The 21,615-nt window shown below is 37.7% G+C and overlaps 2 protein-coding genes and 1 pseudogene across 2 annotated transcripts; all 3 read right to left on the bottom strand.

The window, feature by feature from the left end:
- Positions 1-8,730: 8,730 nt before the first annotated feature.
- LOC124639274 lies at positions 8,731-11,314 on the bottom strand (annotated as a pseudogene).
- A 2,472-nt stretch (positions 11,315-13,786) lies between these two features.
- Positions 13,787-15,748, bottom strand: LOC124639276 (cytochrome P450 6B5-like). Its single transcript, XM_047176541.1, has 2 exons — positions 14,347-15,748; positions 13,787-14,089 (listed from the first exon to the last, which is right to left on the bottom strand). The coding sequence occupies exons 1-2, from the start codon at positions 15,716-15,718 to the stop codon at positions 13,893-13,895; spliced, it is 1,569 nt and encodes a 522-aa protein (XP_047032497.1). The 5' UTR covers positions 15,719-15,748; the 3' UTR covers positions 13,787-13,892.
- A 2,337-nt stretch (positions 15,749-18,085) lies between these two features.
- Positions 18,086-20,965, bottom strand: LOC124639275 (cytochrome P450 6B5-like). The gene is made up of 3 exons (XM_047176540.1): positions 19,571-20,965; positions 18,829-19,253; positions 18,086-18,599 (listed from the first exon to the last, which is right to left on the bottom strand). Exons 1-2 carry the CDS (start codon positions 20,940-20,942, stop codon positions 19,057-19,059), a joined length of 1,569 nt encoding a protein of 522 aa, XP_047032496.1. The 5' UTR covers positions 20,943-20,965; the 3' UTR covers positions 18,086-18,599; positions 18,829-19,056.
- Between the last annotated feature and the right edge of the window lie 650 nt (positions 20,966-21,615).

Below are 21,615 nucleotides of genomic sequence, written 5' to 3'. Positions count from 1 at the left end.
TTTAAATCAACAACAATTCTAATAAATCTCTCTCTAGACTTGATAGCCACCCTATTCGATCATTTGACTGAGGGAATAGAGAGTGCACCTGTGTCTGCGCAAATATTTGTGCACTGTAATGAATGCAATTAGGTACTATTAGAAAGAAAGTTTCTTTCTTTTTCATGTTCTCGCGACTGACAAACGACCTGGATGTCATTATAATTAGATATGATTATATCTTAGGCTTGTTACAGTCTTTTTACCGTCCCACTGCTGGGCACAGGCCTCCTCGCACACGGTGAAGGATCGAGCACTAATCACCAAGCTTGCTCAAAATAAGTGTATTCTAATGGCTGATAAAAAGGTTAAAGAAAACCTCTTGAGGAAACCTGGACTATATAGACTGAAATCACCAACCTGCATTGATTATATTATAACTTGGATGTTCACATAAACATATCTACCTAACTTTGTTCGTAACTTTCCGTATAACTAAGATAATAACGCTCGGACAGTAGCACCTAGAGTAATATTAGTGGCGAGTGAACAAGCTTATTGTCAGTGGACCAATGGGAATATACCACACGATGTGAACTTTCAACAGCGTGCAGTAAGGGGATAATATAAAGTTTTAGAAACGAAGTGGAGTTAAATTCTTGTATATTGTGTTACTTATATACCTGTGTATTATTAGTTTTCACTAAGTTACTTCTTTTTGTATAGAGATGAAACGAACGAACACTAAGCACTACATTAATTGAATTGGAAATTATTTTAAGGCATATTGATGTTTCCTAAATACTTATTATCAAATTCTGATAGTAGTAACTTATATAGCAGTAAGTACGAAACCTATGAGTAAAAAAAAACTGGCCAACTATTGTTAGTGGAAAGTTCCAGCGAATAAAGATAAAACTCATATTCATTTTATATTCGAATTTGGTCCTAAAACCGGCATGACAATAACAAACTTAGTATATTTTGGTTCAACAAATAACATTTCTATAATCACAAAAGCAAATTCAAATTGATGGGCAAAATAACTCGAAAAAGAAATTGAGATAGTCGCGTAGTCACGTAGCTACGGCGTAGCAACTCCGTAGTATTTTCGTAGCACTTTCGTAGACATTTGAAATTGGGTGCGTTTGGAATACAGTGAAGAGCCTTGTGGAATGGTATCATTCAATCAATATGAGTGTTTGTAAAGGTGAATTTGTACGGTTGTTTATCTTCATTTATATTGCGTTAGTTTTATCATATTTCACTGTTTATACATATGTATTGGTAAAGTTGCATAAACAATGATGATATTTTGATGTCGATTTGGAGTGAAATTGCGTTAAAGAATACGAGTTTTTTTCTTTAGGTACTTACCATCTTGTTTCTTTATTATAAAGTAACGAATCGATTCCAGGTCGGGCTAGTACCAATGCAACTTTTCTAAGTTTGTATGTACTTTCTAAGCATATCTTAGACACCAATGACTGTGTTTCGGATGGCACGTTAAACTGTAGGTCCCGGCTGTCATTGAACATCCTTGACAGTCGTTACGGGTAGTCAGAAGCCAGTAAGTCTGACACCAGTCTAAACAAGGGGTATTGGGTTGCCCGGGTAACTGGGTTGAGGAGGTCAGATAGGCAGTCGTTTCTTGTAAAGCACTGGTACTCAGCTGAATCCGGTTAGACTGGAAGCCGACCCCAACATAGTTAGGAAAAGGCTCGGAGGATGGATGATTTCAGTAGACCCAAAAAATTACCTCCTATGACCACACAAACTTTAACTCATTATAATTTACAATCCACAGAAATGTAGATAGATAAATCTATTTCCCTTGAAAAGTAGTGTAGGGTCCACAGAATATTCTAGAATCTAAAATAAAAGCTAAGAAAACTCTCTGGAGCTACATTGACAAGTCAATGCTACTAATAACAATGTACCGCGTGGGTTCACACCCGCGTCCCGTGGGACTGTTGCATTCTCTAATGGAAATAAATGGCTAAGCATTGATCATTTAAAGATAAAATAAAACAGCTAAAATAATAAGAAATGTGTGTTTTCTGTAAGTATGACATTCAAAGTCAAACAAAATGTTTTTTAGTGTTTTACTTGGCGCACTACTTTACGTACCCGAACAAAGTATACCCTTTGACTTTCATATAAGGTGTAAAAGAATTTACCAAATTGTTTCACTAGATCTAGAAAAAAACAAACAAATATTGACTCTATATAATATTACTTATTATTTTACTTAAAAACATCTTCTAAACGTGGCTTTTACATAAGAAAACTCTCTAGAGATACATTGACAAGTCAATGCTATTAATCAATGTACCGCGTGGGTTCGTACCCGTGTCCCGTGGGTCTGTTGCATTCTTTAATCGAAATAAATGGCCTAAACATTGATCGGTATTATCCCTTTTATAGAGTAACGAGAGAAATAAAAAGGTAATTAATTTACTAGGTTTTTCTTACGGTTTTGCACGGTGGCTTTTCTTTTTTCACGAGAAATCATCAAATGACCCCTCGCCCCTCTCGCTGTGGGTTAGCAGCGTGAAGGAGTGTGAGACTCTTACTGACTATCATGACCCATCATGTTCCTTCTTAAGCCCTTTATGTACCAGGGTCGTGGTAAAATTCGAATAATCCCGCCCCTTTTGCACTTGGCTAATGGCTATTTTCTGAGCACCCTTATTATATACTGATAGTTTTTTCACTACAGGTATAATTTCTACTCACGCACACTAACATAGTTGAAGAATTTGTTTGCCTGAATACCCGTGATCCGATTTGAAAAATTCTTTCAGAGTTAGAAAACCCATTTATACATAGAGAAAGGTTCAATGGTTCTTTTTTATTTGGGTAGACGAAGTAGTTCCCATGGGACATAGATGAAAAGTGAAGAACATTTCGACTTTGTGAGGAGAACTGAATTTACTGTTATGAGTTTGAAATGGCTTAAGGCTTAGTTAGAGTTGTCATGTGATATCCGTGCTCATTGGTCATATATTCTTCGATTAAAATGACGATTTGGCTAAGCATATACGAACAGTAAACAGGAGAACATTATTAAATCAAATGATATATAAGAACAAAGCTTAGTTTTTGACTGTGAAACCAGCTAGAGTAAGTAACGGGTAATTGGCGATCTATCTTTCATATTTTGCTTTATTCTACCGTAAATGTATTTTCTTTCCTTAAAAAAAGACTTTGTTTCGTGTTTTGTAACAAACATAATAATGTCGTTATAAGGATATTCCTCTTTCTTTACCATGTAATTTTACAAAGTTAATCACCACGCACCCTCATTTTGACTACCCTAATTAGAATATAATTATGTTGTTATCCCAATTAAATACCTCATTATTATCACCTTCGTTTAAGTCAATGTTAATTTTTCACATCCTTTCTAACGTTATAATGTGAATGATGCCTGTTACGGAGCGAGTTAATGAAATATAAACGACCAAGTTGCATTAGGTTATACAATATAATTTTGTGCCTATGTACATTATAAATATCCTAAAATAAGTGGTATTTTTTAGCTTTGAGCGACAGCTAATTCTTATGATTGGTCTCTTAAGAATATTATTTGGAAAGCTTAATTCAGCTCTAAATAAAGTTCTTCGTCAGTTGTGAGGTTTGCAGTTGGATTTCAACTTCTCTAGCTTGTTCACATATTATTCTAATAAAGGACAATCAAATTAAAACTGTAACCCTTTACATTAAAATCAAACTCCTTAAAAATTAATAATAGCAACAAGTAATCGCACTACGTACAGGCGCCCTAAATGATCGTCTAATGCAGCCGTTCCCGAATTCTTTTGGCTTCGGAACCCTTTTCGTTTCACCATTTTTTGGCGGAACTTTAGCTTATATAAGAAGTAAACTAAAGACGTAAATACACTGAGGTACGGCTCGTGGCGTGTGGTAGCGCACCACATGGTTATATGGTTAGAGACATACTCAGGCATAGCATGGCTATCTGCAGCACGAGCCAGAAAACAATTTAGCCACCCTTGACTTTGTGTATTATATGAATAGTTTTCAGTTTGAAGACTGGCAAAGTAAACGCTAAAAGAAATAGATTGAATTTATACAGGTGCGAGGCGAGCAAGCGCGATTTTTTTTTAACTAAAAGGAGAAGTTCCAAGCACCCGCTAGCATTGAAAGACATTCAGTGGTAGCCGGGATCGCGAGCGAAGCGAGCGCGCATTTTTTTTAGTTTAAGTACCTACACAAAATAAACAGGTTAATAATAAGGTCTCAAAAAGTGCAATATCCACACAAAAAAGCAAATGCAAATGAATAAGCAGCTAGCGAAGAAAGGGCTTTGCTTTTTCTGAACCAGAGGAATAAAAAATAAAAAATTTCGACGGAAGAGCGCGAAATTTTTTCGGTGTTGGATACCTGAGCAATTAAACGATCATAAAAGCATCACACGCAACATGGACTCGCGAGCGAAGCGAGCGCGAAATTTTCGGATTCGCGGAGGTACAATAATGCCACTTTTTTATTCATGGTAAAAAAAACCACTGGAAATACTCGTATGCAGCTAATTTAAAGTGTATCATCTATGCGTATGCCGTGTCATTTCACGTCCTGTCAAATGTATGAAAACGTATAATTCTGGCGATGAAATAAGCCTAAAAAATGCGGTGATTTTTGGCCGACTCGCTCGCTACCTATTTTTGCCGATTGCCGAAGACCTGGAGTTATTAAGTAAATCTACAATTTGCAAAAAACTGAATTAAAGTATCTGCTGGCCGTGGCCTTCCACCGCCACTTGTCGCGAACTCGTACTTACACTCCCGATTGGACCTACATGGTGCCTAAATGGAATTTTGGGATGCAATATTTAAAACAATTTCGTTGAAAATGAATAATAATTTACTATTGTCAAAAGTGAAACGATTTACGATATGGAAATCTTGAATTTTCCACGGAACCCCTGAGGGCCAGTCACGGAACCTCAGGGTTCCGTGGAACCCCATTTGGGAACCGCTGGTCTAATGAGTCCGTGGCCTACTGCGGGCTTCTATAGAAGCAAGGCGCACGTGTAAACGCCCACTCAACACTCAATTACTACAATATTGTTGATATTTGTCGCACCTAGTAAATATGGCTTTAATCTAGGGCACATACATGTAGTATTTAATACAGTTTTTGGTGTGGTTGTGTCGAAAAAAGGCGTCGAATAAGTGAATTAATTAGTAACGTCGAGCGCCTACCGAAAATTTTATCTATAGGCGTTGGTATTTTTTTTGTTGTTAGCTTAAATCTTTGATGAAGGCACTGAAAACACACACTGAATAGAACACAGAAAAACTCACTTTTAAAACACATATGGTTTGAAAAGCTATTTCCATTCACAACACGGTTTTTTCACTTTTTCACATCATCACTTGGGAATAAAAAAGGGGGGTAAATTGGTACAAAATATGGTTGTTTATCTTCTTATTTTGGTACTGATATGATTTAGTGGGGGATATGTTATTGTCTGAAAGCTATATAATGTTTTGTTCGGCCTCCGTTGGTGACGCTCGGACCGCGTCAGAACACTGAGCTCACGACGTGGAGTGGGATTAGTAGGGTGACCATGAAATTGGATGCTGGGGGATATGATCGACTAAAATTTGTGTTCAGACGTTGTTACAGAGATAATATATACAAAACTTAAGCGCCTGAATGTTAAGTCATAGCAATATTGGCTGATACGCGTTTATGAGTATTTTATTCTGTGAGCAATTCTAGAATGTATTTTCATAATCAATCCTCTCTCAATCATGCTCTTGAAATGGAAAACATTTACTAGTTCAATGTAAATTAATTTATGCTAGACTCTACTTACTTTTTGTGTTTTAATTAAATCGTTTTTTATCAATGGGTTTGTAAGTTGAATTTGTATCTTGTACGATTATAGTATGACCGTAATAATTGTTTAGTAAGCGCTTGCTATCATTTTATGAGATATCAAATATAAAATCAATAAATCGCATTTCATTCACCAAACGCAGCAAAACCAATCAACACAAACTCCAATCCTTAAATCCCTGACACGTAAATCTAACATAAACACCACAAAATAAACAATAAAACATTAACTTTATTACTTCAATTAAGAGCCACTCAACCTGTTGATACGGGAATTATCCCTTAACCTCCAATATCATGGTCACCCTACAATATCAGGGTTCTGTAGAAGGGAGCTGGGTTTGCGCATGCGTTCTCCCCGGCCCATCTGTCTGAAGCATGAAAGCACATATTAGTTTATATAGCTACGTTTATCTCATGCTAAGGGCTTGGTACAGAAGGCCCATCGCTTTTGGGTCAAGATCATTCGTATTGTATCTTATAGTATGTGTTTTACCGCGGTTTCACTCGCGTCTTTAGGTAACTCAAGTCCCTACATTCAAACCATTGCAACGGTTTTGTGGGGCTTGGCTTATAAGATATGTACTTACCTTTGTGAAATAAGATAAATAATAAAAAAAACTTCTTCCCGTATCTAGACAAAATATTTATAGCCTATGTTATTTGGGAACGGTGTAGCTTTCCTACGGTGTGTTCAATAGTTTCGTAGCCTTTAGGATGCAAAAATAAGTTTCCATCTTATATAGTTGTTATATAGTTGAGCATGATCATGGAGTCCAGATGACCTCTGATGGTCTACAGTCTACTACGAAAGCTACGAAGTTTTATAATACATTAGGTATTATAAAGCTGAAGAATTTGTTTCGTAGTAGAATTTGTTTGTTTGCTTATTAGAACGCGATAAAGTCGGCAAATACTAGACGATTTGTACATTTGTTTCTGTGTTGGATAGCCCATTTATCGTGGAAGGCCTCTTATCTCAATATTGTTTTTATTTAAAGATAAAGATACAAATAAATCTAAATTATAATATATTTATCTAAAAGAAATAAATCTACATTATTGTTATCTTTATCTTTTAGATAAAAAAAATATTTTTAAAACATGGGTATATGTTTACAAAACACATGTATTATTACATAAGGCGTTAAAATTACATGTAATCACTTAATTGAATAATTAAATTATCACTCAAATATGTTTTTTTTGGGTGCCAAACTATTTCTTTACTCTGTTTGTTGCGATTTTAGAGGAAAAGTTAATCTGTTTAAGACATGACCTGAAAGACATAAAACAAATTCCATACAAGGGTGAGAGTTAGTTCTTTCAAGAACAATATATTTAAGACTGAAGGGCTGACTGATATATGTAAATAAAAGTAGTGTAGAGTAAAGATGTTCAAAAGTATGAAATAATAATTCCTTCAACTTCAAGATTGTTTTGAGAGTACCTTAACAGGTAAACTGAGATTTTTCTGACAAATGAATCTGATTTTCTAGCAATTGAATAATCACTCTTACTATAGTGTATTAAGGTACGGTGTAATATTTGCATTTCATGTCAATATGGACGTAATTCAGTAAGTACTAGCACTTATAAAATGCTCTTGTCATGTTATAACAGATAGTCATGTAATGAGGAAGGCGGTATCTCTATAATAAGTATTGTCGTTCGAGAGATAATTTAAACTATTGTCGAATGTTCCCACGTGAAGCCTCCATTAGATACTTAATTTGTGGTATTTTGTTGAGCCGTTTAGCATCTTAGTATGCTATTGAATGACAAAAATTCGTGATGGTGTAGTGGGTAAAGAACCAACCTCTCAAGTATGAGTTTGTGGATTCGTTTCTAGGTCAGGCAAGTTTCGTAGTAGGTGTACCTACTTTGAACATCAATGACTGTGTTTCGGATGGCACGTTAAATTGTAGGTCCCGGCTGCCATTGAACATCAGTCAGGCAGTCGTCACCAGTAGTCAGAAGCCTGTAAGTATGACAACCAGTCGAACCTAGGGATATTAAGGCTGACTGGTAAGACTAACAACCAGTTTTAAAAAGGGGTATTTCGTCGCCTGGGTACTGGGTTGAGGAAGTCAGATAGGCAGTCGATCCTTGTAAAACACTGGCGATCAACTGCATCCGGTTAGACTGAAAGTCGACCCCAACATTGTTGAGAAAAGGCTCGGAAGATAAAGATATATTTTTTTCTTTCTTTCCTTTGTACAGAATGGGTTTTCTGATCTTTCCCCCACAGTGACACCTCTCACGCACATGAATTAAGTACAAAGAAACACTGAATGTTATGGCAAAGTCACGCGACATCGCCCATCACAAGCTTTATTTATATATCTGATTGATTTTCTACACTTTTCAACCGACTGCGACAGTGTCCGAAAGTGAGTTATGTTTATAGTAATGCCCTTCTCAGTGAATACATGGCTTAAAGCCATGTATATGTGTAGAAACAATTGTTTATAAACACTGTTTCAGAAACAATATATACGTGTTTCAAAAACATATAATTTTGTTTCTGTGGACGATGTGGACGGCAGAATTTCCGAAACATTGTTGCTGTAAACATCTACGTGATGTTTCAGAAACTGTGTATCTGAAACATTGTTTCCCAGTGAATACGTGGCTTTAGTGTTAATAAGATAATTAAGAAAGCAAGTACCTTACCACAGAGTCTTATAGAAAGTATAAGGGAGATCGACTAAGAATAGTAAAATTAGAAAAAAGACCAAGTTATACCAACGTTTATTAGATTACTGAAATAAATAATTAAGTCTAGTCTGAGGTAATAAGTTAATAATATATCGACATATTTCCAACAGTTTCTTTTCTCTAAAATGGTTGTAAATGAATGAATAAAACTACTACTGCACCTTAAAATTAGTAACTTTATATAAGAACTTATATTACATCAAATAGTTTTACTTCGTTTTCATAAACATTATATAAAACAAATCAAGTCGAATATAGTGAGACCATCTTTTATTACCCATATCGACCATGTTATCATGTAGCTATATTCTGGCAAATAAATAAATTTCATTACTACTAAAAATTTTCACGGCGTCTTCAGAAGCCGTTCCTTCCAGTTTTCTCGTTCTACAAACTTCAGCTTGATTCCACCAACGGGCTGCGTGACGATAGCTCCTGGCTCGAAGACCAGTTCTCTCTTCATGCCTGGAGCCAGTTCCACTCGATACTTCTTCAGCAAGGTTATCAGACCTGCCGCCATTTGCATGCGGGCAAATCTCATTCCTGGAGACAAATAATAATAATAATTTATTTGCAGTTACTTTAAAGTTGTCTCAAAAGGGCTTGAGCGTGTTGGCTTTGGCCCCACGTTCGGTTCCAAGAATTCGGGACTCTATAGTCCTTGTTACTAGGCATATACAACACAATAATCACAAGACAATACACAGCAACATTAAATAATAACAAAACACACGGTTCTTATCTGGTAGTAAAAAACCTTTATCAGTTTTATTTCACAAGTGAAGACAAACAAGTCTAGGACGAGGTCAGATTAATCTTTTAGAAATATTTGTTTACAAAAAAAAATAGTATGAGTGTAACGTGAATAAAACTTATCATGAATTACTTTGTTTTATATGGTTAAAAGCATCTAGAATAAAACTCCAAACTTACCTATACAAATTCTAGGACCTTCACCAAACGGCATGTAGGTGTATGGTTTAATATTCTGCTTGTTCTCAGCTAAAAACCTCTCAGGTCGGAACTGCTCAGGGTCCGGAAAGTACTCTGGGTGATGATGCAAGTGATACACTGGCAGATGCACCCTCAGACCTTTCTCTACTTCCAGACCAGAAGGGAACGTGTAGTCTTCTGCCACCTCACGAGTCAGAAGACCTAGTACTGGGTACAGACGCAGAGCCTCATCTACGCAAGCTTCGAGATATGGAGTCCCCGACACGCACTCATACTTCAACGTGTTGTCATGACGACGCAGATACTCGTCCACTTCTGCCAAAGCTTTTGCTTGAGCTTCAGGATTCTTCGCCAACTCATACAGAGCGTAACTCAATGTGGTCGACGAAGTTTCGAATCCTGCAGCAAAAAATAGCACACACTGGGCCACTAACATTTCTTCGTCTACCTCGAGAACCACCTTTTTATCTGCATCAGATTTCATGTTCAACAAACTGTCTCCAGTCATAGTTTTGTTATTCGACAATTTCAATACGAGATCCACAAAGTCATTTCTATTTGTCGGCTTATATTCTCGTCCTTTGAATATTCCACTCATCAAATTATTGAAGAAATTATCGATTTCTCTTGGAAATGCTCTGAATCCTAGTCCGTAGAATACAGATGGCCAAATAGCCCGAGCAACATTCTTGAAAGCTCTGAACCCCTGAATATCAAAGATAAGGTCAGCAATTTTCCTAAAAATATTGTTTTCTGTCTTCTCCATCACGTTTGTGTCAACTCCAAACGCACAGGACCCGATGCAGTCCATAGTGAAGCCAGCCATAAGGGCCCTCACTTCAATTTCATCACATTTTTGTGTTTCCTTGTCAAGAACTTACTCAAACACTCGAGAGCACTTCTCAATTAAATGGAACATGTTCTTCATCTTCGCGGAAGAAAACAGCGGAGTCAGATTCTGACGCAGCACCTTCCACCTGTCTCCGTAAGTGAAGAAAAGGTTCTGCGTAAACATTTCTTTATGCGAGTAGTTAGAAACTTCACGGCCGCTGAAGAAGAAGAAATCCTTTGTCATCACGATCTTGATGAGTTCAGGATCTTGGATGATGAGCGCTGGTTCCGTGCCATAATAGGCTCCAATAAATGGTTCGTTGGGGAATTTCTTACATATTTTTTGTGCTACCTGCCCTAGGTAAGTTTTCTGTAATATGTATTCGCCAAAATTACCCAGAATGGGGACTGGTTTCAAATGCGGTATTTTCTTTTTTTCCCAATGTTCATACTTTCTCTTTGATGTGATATATATCGCGAAAAAGACTAAAGGTATAACGAGCGACAGTAGTAGAGTAATCATTTTGAACGTTTAGTCGAATCTGAAGATGCTCGAGCTATTTATACATTTTTCTGGAGATAATAAGCCGAATAGGGTGACAGTACGTTTATAATGTTTTTGGATTTTCTCTGTATATTTTTTGATATATTGAAATATTTTTAAACATATTCCTTATTTTCAACATATAAAAGCGGCAGTTCCGTAAATAATATGAAAATAATAAGTGATATTATTTGTGCCTTGAAAACAATTGAACAAGCAGCCATAAATCGCTCAGCTGTGATGAAATGCTGGGGTTGGTAAAAGGCATCAAAGCTATACTCTATTTGAATAAGCACTAAACTAAAGGTCTTAATAAAAAGTCTTGTTAGAACTTTTTACACATCTATATAAATAAAAATGAATTGTTGTTCGTTATATAGTCTGATTAACACTCGAGAACGGCTGGGCCGATTGAGCTGATTTTGGTTTTAAAATGTTTGTCGTAGTCCAGGGTAGGTCTAAACGGTGAGCAAATAAGGAAAAGACGGTACGAAGTTCGCCGGGTCAGCTAGTAGATATGCAAATAAAACAAATAACCTTTTGCCTAAAATCATTGCTATTGATTGAGATTATATGCCTTACATTGATTTTCCACAAGTATCTGAAAATATTTTTTTTATTTAATTGCATTCATGAAAGAAGAAAGAAAGAAAGAAAGAAACCATTTTATTTAACACACAAATGACGCAGAAAACAAACACACACAAAAACAAACAAATATAACAATGGACAAAACAAACAGTGAAACAAAAAAGAAAAGCGCTGCAGCTGCGTCACTTATGCGTGAAAAGGGGCAACGCTCAGCATAATGCTGTGTCTCGCACACGCAGGCACGAGACAACAGCGCTGGTTTTCAGCGCTGACCCACCACATGACTTGCCTCGGGACTATACAATCAAGACGCCGTTTCGGCACGAATCCAGTAAATTAATAAATATATATATATATATATAATTAGTAAAATAACAGAAAAGTAGTAAAAGTTAATATATAGTAACAATGAATACAAAACAAACCATAGACAAAACAAAACACAATACGAGAATATCAAGAAAAGACATAGACAAAAACTTGTGAATATTAGATAGTGAGCGGCTCAGACCATAGACAGCGCGGCAAGTAAAATGTCAGAAATGTCAAAGATCTAGGTTAACCGGCCAATTGCACGAGAGATATTTTGTTATGCAATTATGATGGCGGAAATTGTATCGAGTGATGTAATATGTGTATTGTGTTGTGATGTTGTGAGTGGATATGTTTATTGTGTGAATCATGAGTATTAGTGTGGTGTGGGAATCAAAATTTAGTAGCAAATAAATAAATACCTTTCAATAAATTTAAAAAATGGAAATAGCCAACGGATGGTCGCCGTCCAAACAATTTGGTGGAGCGGATAAAAAAAACCAAGTCAGTGTATTTAATTACATATATACCTACTTCGTACACATGAGTAAAAATGACACAGAGATAAATACTTACCTACTTAATCATTTATTCATACAACTGACATTGGACCAGATGAATTAATAAATAAAACTTATTACTTAGGTACTAGCTGTTTTACCACGATTGCACCCGCGTCTGAGTCTTTTTCTGTCATTGTATATATTAACAATCGTGTGATCGAGAACAAAAACAATCAAAAGACGAACACGTCTGTTCGTTATCAGAGGTTAGATTAACATTAATGTTGATCTTCTTCTTTCGTGTCGATGACATGTCATATATTGAGACTACACTATGTCAGCCCAATATGCCGCCACAGCGAGAGCACGGCCGGATGCGCTCATTAAGTCCTCCCGCGAGCAAGTTTCAAGGCACAGTGGACATGCGATTAGGTGGGACATCGCCTGCACGGCAGCCCCGCACACGCACCCAAGGTCCGCCCCGCCCACGAAACCCCTTCGATCGATAAACGAAACTTGGATCGATTATCTTTGCTCAGGCCGACCTGTGTTCGGAGTCTGTTTAAAGACTGCCAGACTCTTCTCGGGAGATCGTGTCCAAGAGCGGGACAAACGGGGAGGGCAGTGAACTCCTCGATCGCCAAAGATCCCGTCTGGCTCGAGAGACTTCACCATCGACAGGAGCAACGGTTTTGTAGAAACCCCTGCGGCTTTTAAGCCGTTGTGGCACAGGGGTGTAATAGTGCATGGGGTGTCGTTGGTCTATTTCGAATTTGGCTCTCTCGATGCCAGAAGCTACGCTTCTACGAACATCTGGTGGGGCAATGCCGGCTAGTGGGTGCAGCATATGTAACGGGGTCGGCTTGAGGCAGCCAGTTACAATGCGGCACGTTTCGTTCAGTGCTACATCCACCTGCCCAGCGTGAACGGAACGACTCCACACTGGGCACGCATATTCGCCCGCGGAGTAGCAGAGTGCCAGGCCAATGGCTCGCAGCACCGTTGGTGAGGCTCCCCAGGTCGTGCTCGTCAGCCTTCGCAACAGGTTGTTGCGGGAGGCAACTTTCTGCTTGATATTCTCGCAGTTTTTCATGAAAGTGAGCGACTTGTCAAGAGTTACACCCAGATATTTTGGTAGCTTGCAATGATTGATAGGTAAACCTCGCCACTGGATGTTAAGGGTTCGCCTCGCTTCTCTGTTGCGGAGGTGGAATACGCACGACTGAGTTTTTGAGGGGTTTGGTTTTAGGCCGTTCTCCTGGTAATAGGTACTCAGATCTTCGAGTGCCTTATTAAGGTTTTCCTCTACCTCCTCAAAAGATCCCTGTGATGTCAGGGCCAAATCATCAGCGTACAGGAAGCGAGTCGTGTTTGGGGTAGATGGTTGGTCGTTGGAGTAGATGTTGAATAGCAACGGAGCTAGGACGCTGTGCATTGTGCACTAATTATTTACTTTGGATGAGTTACACTAAACAACTGCATGAAACATTTATATTTCTCAAACTGACTTAACATCACATTTATGAAAAAAGGAGAACAAATAAAAAACTGGGATAAAACAGAACAATGATGATGATTATGATTCAAGATGATTTCAGCAATCTTTGCTCCCAATTCTCTCTCTCCACAAACTTAAGCCTGATTCCACCAATAGGCTGAGTGATTACAGATGTAGGCTGGAGGACCACTTCTCTCTTCATCCCTGGAGCCAGTTCCACTCGATACTTCTTCAGCAAAGTGATCAGACCCGCCGCCATTTGCATTCTTGCAAATCTTATACCTGAGGGAAATGGAGACCATAGTTCTTTATTCTTATCTATGCTTCAGTTATTGTCATTGAACATCTTTGCCAGTGGGTACGGATAGTCAGATGCCAGTTAGTCTGACAACCAGGGACTATTTATTGACGATAGTGGATAAAATTGGTCAAGTTCAAGATTTACATTATACCGGAGTTCACTATTTTTATCTAAATTAAACATCGGAAATTGCAGTGTTATTTTGCGACTAATAAGTTCTAATATTATAAATACTTACCAATACAGACTCTTGGACCATCACCAAAAGGGAAGTACGTGTACTGTCTTATATTCTGTTTATTTTCAGGAAGGAATCGTTCTGGCTGAAACTTCTCTGGATCCGGGAAGTATTCCGGACTACGTTGCAAGTGGTATGCTGGGAGATGTATTCGAAGACCTTTCTCAACCTTCAGCCCTGAAGGGAAAGTATAGTCATCCATTACTTCACGAGTCGGTATTGCTAGCACTGGGTACAGCCGAAGAGCTTCATTTGTACACGCTTCAAGATACGGAGTCTCCGCGACGCATTCATACTTCAACATATTATCGTTACGACGCAGATACTCATCCACTTCTGCTAAAGCCCTTTCTTGAGCTTCGGGATTCTTGGCCAATTCATACAAGGTATAATTTAATGTGGTGGCTGAGGTTTCATATCCTGCAGCGAAGAACAAAAAGCACTGAGCTATTAAAAGTTCATCATCCACGTCGAGCGTCACTTTCGCCGCTGAATCGCTCTTCACGTTATTAAAACTGTCGCCTACCATTGTTTTGTTGTTTTTCAGTTTTAATACGAGATCAACAAAGTCATTTCTGTTCGTCGGCGTGTATTGACGTGCGCTAAAAATACCGGTCATTAAGTTTGTGAAAAAGTTTTTGACTTCTGCGGGTTGTGTGTTAAATCCCAACCCGAAGAATATGGCTGGCCAAATAGACCGAGCAACTAACTTTAACGCTCTGAGTTTGTTAGCTTCGAAGATGATATCACCAACATTTTTGAAGGGATTATTCTCTTTTTTCTCCATCACGTTCGTGTCAACACCAAACACACAGGAGCCGATGCAGTCCATAGTGTAGGCAGCCATTAGAGCCCTCACTTCAATCTCATCACATTTTTGTGTTTCCTTGTCAAGAACTTTCTCAAACACAAGAGAGCACTTCTCAATCAAATAGAACATGTTCTTCATCTTAGCGGAAGAGAACAACGGGGTCAGATTCTGACGCAGCACCTTCCATTGGTCTCCGTGTGTAGCGAAAAGGTTACGTGAGAACAATTCTCTATGAGAGTAATCAGAAACTTCACGGCCATTGAAGAAGTAGAAATCCTTTGTCATCACGAGCTTGATGAGTTCGGGATCTTGGACGATCAACGTTGGTTCTGTGCCATAATAGGCACCGATTAATGGTTCGTTGGGGAATTTCTGGCATATTTCTTTGACAACTTCTCCGATGAACTTCTTCTGTAGAATGTATTCGGAGAAATTCCCGAAGATAGGAACCGGTTTTATATATGGCACTTTCTTTTTCTCCCAATATTGAAATTTTCGCGTGGTAAAGAGATAGAAGGCGTAGAAAATCAAAGGCAACACGATTGATAGTAAGACTATCATGATTGGATGTTTGTTTTGATGTAACGATGCTAATCGTGCGTTGGAGTATTTATAGCTTTAAAGATAAGGGGTGCAGGCCAGAGTGTTTATGTAACACTGTAATTGATAAGCGGCGAGTCCCGATAATGACTGCACAAATATTGCCACTTAGAAGTTGATTGAGTTAGTAAGAATTGGTTGTTTACTTCTTAAGTAATTTTATTCGTTTACGTGTTAGGTTTGGAATTAAAACTACCTTAATGCCACAGACGTTACACCCCCGTGCCTGTGAGGACACATGAAGCCGGCATACCAGAATGCTACCCAGAAGCAGTTGTTGTTACAATTCCACGTCAAAGGCCGTCAGGCGATAGGAAAAAGAAGATCGTATTTTAAATACTCGTCCTTCATATTTATCACTATTTGGCCCAAGTTCACCGATAAATTTCAGTTTTTTTTAAATACTGTCTATATATGAAGTTTTTAAACATGGACTAGTAATCTGTGCCTGGACCTTTATGTCATTTAAATGGATCATGCTGAGTACCTACCAGTGTTTTAAAATGAACGACTGTCTATCTGACCTCCTCAAGCCAGCTAACCCCGCAAACCACCATCCAAATACCGCTTGTTAAGACTGGTTGTCAGACTTACTGGCTTCTGACTACTAATTTTCTGGCTACCCATAACGACTGCTAAAGATGTTCAAATGACAGCCGGAACCTACAGTTCATCGTGTATACCGAAACACAGAGGAAATTGTGGGAAGAACGTGCTTTACTTTATGATCTTTCGTTCCGGCTTTGACTTAGCCAGAAGCTGTTCATCAGAAATGTCCACAAAATTACAACACACGTTCAGGAATGTCTCAAAATGTACTTTCAGTGCATGCATTACAACGCGAGCGTGCATTATGACTATGCACATTTCTTAAGTAGTGGGTACCTATGTAATTGTCAACAAATGAATAAACTTATTATAACTGTTATTACGCAAAGGAACTTTACAAACAATTTATGTTAAGTGGGTAGTATAACGTCTGAACATGAGAACTAATTTCTTCGATCACTATTTACGTAGGTAGCCTTTTCAAAAATGTAATTTACCTACTGGCTGTTTTCCCGCGGTTTCACCCACGTACCATGGGAATTACTGCCTGTACCGGGATAAAATATAGCAAGCGTTACTTGGAGATAGTCTAGCTTCCTAACAACTGTGTTGCTGGGAAGTTTGTTCTGCACCGCTTCTTCTTCCCAGCCATAATACGAGACAGTGGTGAAAGCGGGGCTTTGGGGCTGCTGTCCTTTTGTAAACTTGACGTGAGAAAGTGCTAAAAACTAGCCTAGTTTCTATAAACGTTTTTGACTTTGAACAGTAAAATGTCTCTGTAGTTTTGGAACAAAGCGGTCATCATTATCATCATCTCAGCCTTAGGACGTCTACTGCTGAACATAGGCCTCCCCCTTAGATCTCCACCTGTTGGAGGCGACCTGCATCCAGCGTCTTCCGGCGACCTTTATAAGGTCATCAGTCCACCTTGTTGGTGGACGTCCTACGCTGCGCTTGCTAGTCCGTGGCCTCCAGATCAAGCACTTTTCGACCCCATCGGCTATGTGCTCTGCGAGCAATGTGGTACAAACAAACAAAATATTATTCATTTTATACATAAGTAGTATTTAAGTAAATTACTATACCTACTATTAAGGATCACTAAATAAGTACATGTGCAAACATTATGGCTAACAGCGACTGTTTACATTCTTAGTCAGAAACCGGTCCCGTGACAATATATGTCTTTTTTATGTTTATAAATATCTCACATTAAAATAAGGTTATGATAACAAGTTAACAAATCGTTGTTTATCTTAATTTACGCCTATACATGATGATTGGCAGTTTTCATTGATCTCTCGAAAATATTTACTTAATAGCCTTATCAATGATGAATAAGCACTTATTATTTCATAGTTACTTAATTTGTTTAATGTTACGTTTGATATAAGTCATTAATGAGCGTATAATTAACCTAATAACAGCGGGTTTACATTAGAGTATTTTGTACTACGAAAAACTATGTGAAAACTCAGCTGTCATCATAAGTACCTATGGGCAGAAATGAGGATCATGTGGTGATTTTAAGCCGGGTTTTATTTTAACTTCTAGATTTGAAATAAAATATTTACCATTTCTGAAGTTTTCTATTTTGCTTCAGAACACTAAAAATGCTATAGCATCCATATTTCATAGTAGGTACAAAAGCTAATGTTTGCCTGTAAAGTAGGAAAATAGTAAAACTAATAACTATGCTTATAGGTGCCCTAAAGAAAGTGAGCGATAGGCTACTTTTGTGTAGCAGGGTATGGTCCATAGAAAAAAATAAACACTTAATTATGTACAATTTTCATTTATTATCAAAAAACAAATTTTTATCACAATAATATCACAATGATTAAAGATAATAATATATCACGCATAGTAGTCATGACCAGATTGAAAAACTCATAACATGTTCCTTATTCTACTACCAAAGAACCCACTCCTATTGGTCCTCATTAAAATCTTCTGACTTCCACTGTTGTTGGAGTAAAAGGCAATGTCAGACTCTTACTGACTAACAGTCGTTCCCAATATTTTATTTAGCTGTTGTATTAAAGACAGGAATTTTGATATTATTTGTATGGGGCTAATGTCAAAATTATATATCTATCTCTTTAAGCAAATCGACAGATAAATAAAATAATGGAGACGATTGTAAAACAAACCCTTTATACTTCTGGAGCCCTTTGAGGCTTTGGGAAGCAGTTACTATTTTGAAAAAAACCTTAAACCAGCCCTAAAGGATCATACATAGATAGCTCATGGTCGATAGACGGAATCAAATCATACCAAATCTATAAACACTATAGTTCGGCCATTCAGAGAATGCGTTCCTGACACGTCGCGATTGAACTGACGACGTAACTTTGCAATGGCGTTGCAGTTACGATAAAAATATTTTTGCTGGTTGTTTACCGTTTTAACAATTGAGGAGCATTAAAACAACATTATTATATCAATAATCAATGAATGTAGTTACGTCGTCAGTTCAATCGCGACGTGTCAGGAACGCATTCTCTGAATGGCCGAACTATAATTCTTAATATACCTTCTCTTTTACGAATCTGGCCAAAGTAAGCAATTAGCAAAAACCCGATAAACATTGTCTGATGTAACTTTAAAAAGAAAGGAAACAAACACTGAAAACATTTGATATCGCTAGATAAGTCCTTCCGCTAGATTACCTACGTCTAGAGATAAAAGTATAAATATAACCAGCCAAACAAGATCATATAACTCAACGTCCAATTTTAAATATGCCTTTACAGGTTCTTCAACATTCTTCCCTCCCAACCTTCTCTCTCAATCATCTTCAGTTTGATTCCTCCCACGACTTGCGACACAAAAGAATTTGGTTCGAACTCAATCTTTGGCGACATCCCTGGAGCCAGTTCCAAGCGGTATTTCTTCAGCAACGTTATTATTCCAGCGGCCATTTGCATTTTCGCGAATCTCATACCTGGGAACAAAGTTTAGTTTGATTATTTTTATATAATTTCAATGCGCATATTTTTTTTAAGTTAGAGATTGCGAACATCTCCTAATTCTATCTATACTATATTTTCAAACTTCAGGCAAAAATAAATGAAAGCTTATTAAAACAGTTATCGACAGCAGTTAGCTGTGGTAAATTGTAAAACAGTATTTAATAATCAGAAGTAATGAAACATGCTAAGTATTCAGACCTTGAGCAACGGCCCTGACATTGTGTGCTCATTAAGTAACTAGCTTAGCTAACTGCCCACAATGTTTTATGTAGAAGTGTGAAAAACTTACCAATACAAATTCTGGGGCCGTCACCGAAAGGCATGTACGTGTATGGTTTTATATTATCCTTGTTCTCAGCCAAGAACCGTTCCGGCCGATACTCCTCCGGATCCGGGAAGAAGTCCGGGTTATGATGCAAGTGATACAATGGCAAGAATATACGCAGACCTTTCTCCACCTTCAATCCAGTGGGGAAAGTGTAATCCTCTACCACTTCGCGAGTTAACAGACTTAAAACTGGGTATATACGAAGGGTTTCGTCAATGCAGGCTTCAATAAATGGCATCTCCGAAAGGCACTCGTACTTCAGCTCATTGTTGTGTCGCCGCAAATAATCGTCCACCTCGGCTATAGCTCTCTTCTGAGCTTCGGGATTTTTCGCTAACTCATACAAAGTGAAACTCAAAGTAGTGGCTGAAGTTTCATATCCAGCAGCGAAAAATATGAAGCACTGCGCCACTAAGAGATCATCATCGACTTCTAAACTCACTTTCTTCTGTGAATCAGATTTCATGTTAGCCAGACTGTCCCCTGTCATAGTTTTATTTTGTTTAAACTTGATGACAAAATCGACAAAGTCATTCCGAGATGTGGGCGTATAGTTGCGTCCCTTAAAAACTCCAGTCATTAAATTGGAGAAGAATGCATCAACTTCTGGTGGAAGACTTTTGAATCCCAACGCGTAAAAAAGTGCAGGATAGATACTTCTCAGAACAAATTTAAATCCTTGGAACCAGCTAAGTGCGAAAATACTGTTACCGACTGCTGTGAACGGATTATTTTCCGTCTCGTTCATGGTTTTTGTTTCAACGCCAAATGCACAGGTTCCTATGCAGTCCATCGTGTATCTCGCTATAAGAGCCCTCATTTCGACATCGTTGCTTTTGGCTTCCTTGTCAAGAAAATCTTCAAACACGTGAGAACACTTTTCGATCAAATGAAACATGTTCTTCATCTTCGCGGAGGTAAACACTGGAGTCAGGTTCTGACGTAACACCTTCCATTTGTTTCCGGAAGTGGAGAAGAGGTTCTGAGTAAACCTTTCCTTGTCGACATATTCAGATACCTCACGGCCACTGAAGAAGTAGAAGTCCTTAGTGATGACGAGTTTGATGAGTTCAGGATCTTGAATGAGTAGGGCGGGTTCTGTGCCAAAGTAAGCACCCACGTATGGTGCTTTGGGGAACTTTTCGCATATGTATTGTAATGTGTAGCCAAGAAATTGCCTCTGCAGAATAAATTTCCCGAAATTTCCCAGGAGAGGAACCGGAGGTAAATGTGGTACTTTCCTTTTCTCCCAATATTGGAACTTTTTCTTGGACACGAGGTAGATTGTGAAGATTATCACAAAAACTGCCGTTAGTAGCAATGAAGTGATCATGGTGAAGCTTCGTTGTAACTGTATGTCGCAGGTGCCGTGTTTGGCTTTATATAGTTTTGTCGAAGCTTTAATGATAATGATTTCGGTGGTATGTCCGTTGACGTGACCATGCGTTCTAATACCTACGGACTTATCTTGTTATTGAAATGTGGTCTATTTTTGTATTGTTTAGTAAATATAATGTTATTATTTTTATGATTAAGTATTTCTAATGTTTTTGATCTTTGATGAAAGAAAGAAAAACTAAACCACGGAGCGATTATTGAAAACTTATTTAAAAAAAATGATATCGTTTAAATAAAAATACATTTACGGATTTTACCTATGGTCGGGATTTAATTATATTAATATAACCACGATAAAATCCGTAAAAGTAGTTTTGTAGTTAGTGTCAGAAATCAATAATTGTATTGAGAATAAATGTTTGTATTGTATTATTTCATATACATTATTAGTGGCATTTATTATACACGTACATACTACGTTGTTAGTATTTAGTTTATACATTAATACTTAAAGAAGGTGATTTTTTTTATTACTATAGAATATTGTAGTTAATAGAATATGATAAAGAAAAAACTTGTTTATCTAAAACTAGTTGTTTTTTGTTTGGAATGTCCTCAGATTTACATGAATTGTTGTCACGCGACGATTGGCGTTTTTCGAGCGCGTG

Source organism: Helicoverpa zea, chromosome 19 (genome assembly GCF_022581195.2).
Source record: "Helicoverpa zea isolate HzStark_Cry1AcR chromosome 19, ilHelZeax1.1, whole genome shotgun sequence".
NCBI lineage: Eukaryota > Metazoa > Arthropoda > Insecta > Lepidoptera > Noctuidae > Helicoverpa > Helicoverpa zea.
Note: the sequence above shows the minus strand (reverse complement) of the source record. Positions and strands in the feature narration are given on the sequence as shown.

What these genes read in the sequence shown, in the direction of transcription:
- LOC124639276 (XM_047176541.1), bottom strand. Translation starts at nt 15,718, where the DNA reads ATGATAGTCTTACTATCAATCGTGTTGCCTTTGATTTTCTACGCCTTC. An exon ending in TGGTCCAAGAGTCTGTATTG is followed by an intron (nt 14,090 to 14,346) that starts GTAAGTATTTAT and finishes CATTTCCCTCAG; the next exon opens with GTATAAGATTTGCAAGAATG.
- LOC124639275 (XM_047176540.1), bottom strand. Translation starts at nt 20,942, where the DNA reads ATGATCACTTCATTGCTACTAACGGCAGTTTTTGTGATAATCTTCACA. An exon ending in CGGCCCCAGAATTTGTATTG is followed by an intron (nt 19,254 to 19,570) that starts GTAAGTTTTTCA and finishes CTTTGTTCCCAG; the next exon opens with GTATGAGATTCGCGAAAATG.